Source organism: Sinocyclocheilus rhinocerous, unplaced genomic scaffold (assembly GCF_001515625.1).
Source record: "Sinocyclocheilus rhinocerous isolate Xijiao unplaced genomic scaffold, SAMN03320098_v1.1 scaffold8, whole genome shotgun sequence".
NCBI lineage: Eukaryota > Metazoa > Chordata > Actinopteri > Cypriniformes > Cyprinidae > Sinocyclocheilus > Sinocyclocheilus rhinocerous.
Window position 1 is genome coordinate 1,810,149 of NW_015666800.1, and position 4,768 is coordinate 1,814,916.

The 4,768-nt window shown below is 35.8% G+C and overlaps 1 protein-coding gene across 2 annotated transcripts in view; it reads right to left on the bottom strand.

The window, feature by feature from the left end:
* Positions 1 to 6: 6 nt before the first annotated feature.
* The window catches only part of LOC107733161 (tripeptidyl-peptidase 1-like), a 7,526-nt gene continuing 2,764 nt past the window's right edge, over positions 7 to 4,768 (bottom strand). Inside the window, exons 6-14 of one of the 2 annotated variants that reach the window (XM_016544693.1) lie at positions 4,356 to 4,534; positions 4,023 to 4,221; positions 3,035 to 3,223; positions 2,802 to 2,874; positions 2,590 to 2,710; positions 1,855 to 2,013; positions 896 to 1,021; positions 362 to 533; positions 7 to 148 (exon numbers count right to left, since the gene is read on the bottom strand). In XM_016544693.1, coding sequence (XP_016400179.1) covers positions 396 to 533; positions 896 to 1,021; positions 1,855 to 2,013; positions 2,590 to 2,710; positions 2,802 to 2,874; positions 3,035 to 3,223; positions 4,023 to 4,221; positions 4,356 to 4,534 — 1,184 coding nt within the window. In that variant the 3' untranslated portion in view covers positions 7 to 148; positions 362 to 395. Of the gene's footprint in view, positions 149 to 215; positions 534 to 895; positions 1,022 to 1,854; positions 2,014 to 2,589; positions 2,711 to 2,801; positions 2,875 to 3,034; positions 3,224 to 4,022; positions 4,222 to 4,355; positions 4,535 to 4,768 lie in introns of those variants that run through there. The other variant, XM_016544692.1, reaches the window with a different exon arrangement.

The following is a 4,768-nucleotide window of genomic DNA, read 5'->3' on the forward strand; positions in this document are numbered from 1 at the left end:
TATGTATTTGTATGAAGTAGATAAAATGTATAGATATTTTCTGTCACACCAAAGACACTTAAACATGGTTGTAGCGTACACCTGGAAAACCCTGATCCATTACTCTGTGACAAATCACCCTCATCTGAAAGAACTGAAGTCGTATGACCTGTTGGACGGGAGAAGAAATGTGGGGTGGGTTAATCAACCAGTCGTTAAAGGTTCAGAAATAAGAACATTATTTTGTGAAAATGATTATTAGATGATTGACAGCTATGATATCTTGATATGATTATACAATGCATCATCATTTAGATGATTCAGCAAAAAAATGAAAAAACAAAATAGAGTAAAAAAAAAAAATGTGTGCAAAAGGGTGGACCTTTCTTTTGCAATCTGACTAAACAAGCAGCAGCTCAATCCATAAGAGCTTTAAGAAGAGCAGGATAATTGGGTGTTCCCCATCCCGTTACTGGATCCCATGAAGGGGAGGCACAGAAACCCTTCCCTTCAACTTTATCATCCAGACAACTCAGGTGACATCCCTCTGTTACCTAAGGGTAGGAGGAGAAAACGCTGTTAAATCAATTTGCTAAGAGTATATGGTTACTTGAACAGGGAACCTGAACAGGTTTTAACTGTCACACTTAAGCTTCTAGTTACACAAGCTCAATTTCACACATAGCTGCATTCTGAGATGTGTGTGTGCTACATGCAGTTGCCACAAGGAACACTACAGCGAGTATTTCCATTTACTGCTTTTTATGATCATTTCATATATGTAATTCTTTTAGGACAGCATTACAATTTAAAACGGCCTGACATTTTAAATATAGATTTTGTAGATATAATAGTTCTGAACACGGGGAAAAGGTTCAAAGAGTGGCTAATGATAAAAATGTTTTTAAACACTTACATCATAAAGACCTTTGCCTTGCAGTTTGTAAAGGCGAGGGTTGATGAATCCTAATGAGGGAAGACCCTTCAGGAAGCGCTGGTCATTTATGAGGGAGAGAATTCCGCCCACTACTGGAGTTGATGCCTTGGAAAAACATTGAGATTACGAAACAGCAGACTTTACTGGGTAAAGTCTTTATATTGTAAACTAAAATGGAACTTCATATTGTACATTGTTTTTGCATTTTCTTATGTACAGAACAGTTCAAATGTTTGGGGTCAGTAATGCTTTTTATTTCAATGTTTTTGAAATAAGTCTCATGTTCACTAAGATTTACATTTATTTGATCAAAAATACTGTAAAACCAGTAATATTGTGAAATATTACAATTTAATAACATTTGATTTCATCTGAAATAATTTCTTCTTATTAATAATGTTGAAAACAGTTTTGCTGCTTATTTTTGTGGAAACTGTGATAGGTATTTTTTCAGGATTCTTCAATGAATATGAAGTTATAAAAATAGAAAGCATTTGTAACTTTTATATAACTCCTGTATAAATATCTTTACTGTCATTTTTGATAAATCTAATGTATCCTTGCTGAATGAAAGTATTAATTTCTTTAAAAAAAAAAAAAAAAAACTGACCCCAAACTTTAGTCATTTTACAGAACATGTTTTTTATATAACTCCTGTATAAATATCTTTACTGTCATTTTTGATAAATCTAATGTATCCTTGCTGAATGAAAGTATTAATTTCTTTAAAAAAAAAAAAAAAAAACTGACCCCAAACTTTAGTCAGAAAATCTTAGTATTACACACTTGCACACCTGCAGTATACACAGTTTCTTCTATTTTGCATTTCTACATCAATTCTAGTATTTTCTATTATATACTCAATTATGAATATAACCAACCTGTATTATAAGTGCACTAGCAAACAAAAACCCATTCTCTTTGTATTATTTACTAACCGAAGTTCCAGAGATCCATGGTACGGGTACACGGTTGGTAACAACCCAGTAGTTGTCAGAAAGCGCAGCTAGATCTGGATAGGCTCTTCCAGTGATGTTGAAATATGTCTGAGGAGGTAGAGGCTGAACACTCTTCAGATACGCTTCAACAGCAGCAACCTACAGAGAACAAAACACAACAGCCTTGTTTGTCAGAGTCTTCAGAAATGAGCAAATAGTCAAAGACACTATAATTGAAAACCTGACTGCAGCTACTTTAATAATATGGTGGAATTTCAAGGCCTCTACTTACAAAAGCACAGTGTGCAAAATATCTGTATGTACGGAATACCCATATGACCTACTACATCTGTGAAAATGTGTAGTACACTGCCTAGAATACAAAATCCCACAGTGCAAAAACTTTGTGACATGAAAAAAGCAGCGATTTGTTTTTGTTTTTTACTATGATCAATTTCTCAACTCATTTTGCCAATTGATATTAAAAATGCAAATAAATTGTATTTCCAAGATGACAACTGTATTTAAACTGCTGCCTTTAACATGCAACATGAGATCATGGGATGAAAATCAAGAGGTCATGTGATCTCACACAACTGTTTAAAACAGGGAATAGTGCCTATTTCAGCTACTTTAAAAAGTAGACTATTTAGGGACATTCTTCAGTTTTCATTAAGCAGCAAGATTGCATTTCATTCAAAACACAGCAAAGGATACAGACTCATGGAGCTTTACCTGATAACCTGGCCTTGCAAACACATTACTAAAGCCACCTCCACTGATGTAATCTGTGACCTCGTAGGTAAGTTTGAAGGGGTTCTTGAAAGAAGTCCCCCCCACAGTGGTCACATAGGGACTAGATAGGGAAGAGATTCATTTTACACAACTATTCTTCAATATAGAAGGTATCACTGTTATACAGATGTTTTTTAGAGAGCAATATCTACCTGGATGCAGGAAAACTCGGTCTAAAAGTATTTCTTTCCTTGGTCAAGTGTCTACAACCTGCTCCACTGTCTCCTGCATTAAAAAAACATGAGTGTGTCTTTTTTTGAGATCTTAGACCAAAAGAGGAAAAAATAAAAAACTAGCACATGCAACCAGCAGTTAATGAAATTTCTAAATAAAATGCACAAAATAAAAAGCTTTTGTTCCAGCAACATGACTTTCATTATCTTACCAGAAGCAAAGAGCATGGAAATCCCTCTGAGGCCAGCTTTCATGAACTCAGTGTTGATGCGGTTCATATAGGCATCAGAAAGGCTGTCCTCATCATCTCCATAGCTGATAGTGTGGACCCAAGGCACTGCAGACATGTTGCTAAGCAGCACCATCCACTGAAGGAACGGCTCCTGAGACTCATGACGACCTGTAACCGAGACCAAGTCACAAAGTTTGTGATCTTTACAATGCATGAAATAAAAGAACCTATTCGGAAACAGACCCAACTGATGCACTAAAATCAGGTCATTTGAGAAGACCAATACCGACTTTGCAAAAACCAGCAGACATCCTAATAGTTCAGCCAGAAATATAAATTTGCTGAAAATTGACTCACCCCCAGGCTATCCAAGATGTTTGAGATTTTGGAGAAGTTTCACTGGAGGAAGTGTTATTATGGACTCATATTTTGTCCAGAAGCAATAGTTTAAAGGTAAATCGCTTCAAAAGACGTAATTGATGGACTGGAGTTGTGTGGATTACTTGGGGATTATTGTGATGTTTTTAATCAGCTGTTTGAACTCTCATTCTGATGGCACTCAATGCTACATTTGATTAAATGAAGAAACAAACTCATCTACATCTTGGATGGCCTGAGGGTGAGTATATTTTCAGCAATTTTTTATTTTTTTGGGGGGTGAACTATTCCTTTAAGGCAACAGCAAACGTAACTCAGGCAAATTATGTCCATGAATCAGAGTTTTTAAGAGAAATGTTGTCTTGGCAACTAGCTGAAATAAAATAAGTTTAACCTGATGTACTAAAACTGAAATAAAGATTAATAAAAAAAATGTTTTTTTAAACTAATAAAAATGACACAACAAAATTACTAAAACTTGAACTAAAACTTAACAGAACATATAAAAATAAAAACCAATTCAAAATATTAATAAAATCTATAATAGCATCTCAGTGGTACTAAAATAATGCTGCCATGGAGCACATACCTGGATTTGTGAAGACCCATGTAGAAATGTTTGCTCCACTGCTCATGATGTATTCCACATCCAGACTGGCCTCAATGCCGGCTTTCCCACCGCCCTGAGTGCCCACAACCCGCTCTACAGCTGACATGTGTGTGAATCCTCCAGCAAACAGACTCATGAACTCAGCCAAGTCAGCGGGGTGGTAGTACTGCTCCAAGAACTAGTTAGTGGAGATATTTGGCACAACCATGAATAACACCTCAGAATTCTGTTCATATGAATAAATTAATGGATTTACCACTCTACACATTTAGTCAATCAGTGAAATCTGCACAGTAAATATGAGAGGTTTACCTGTGCCACTGCCTGACTGTTGTTGGTGGCAGTGCCCACATCTTTTGCTGTGAGGTTGTAGCGACTCCTAATGACTGAGGGGGTGACGCCCAAGTGATAGCCTAATGCTGATTGTCTTGCTCCTTCCCAGCCTTTACTGATATCCTTTCCTTTTGGTGGAAAACGGTGAACACCACCCACTGAAAAGGTAAAAAAAAGACTTCACATCATAGTGATTAAGATTTTCTATTAGAAACTTATTTACTTTATTTTATCCTACTTTATTAGGACAAAATAATGCATGTCATTACAAATATTGAACAGCAAAATACAGAATTGCTGAATGAAAATGATTAAGTCCTTAACCCTGTAATATCAGACATATGACATCTTTTTTTTTTTTTTTTTTGGAAATGGGACATTCCTTTAACCTT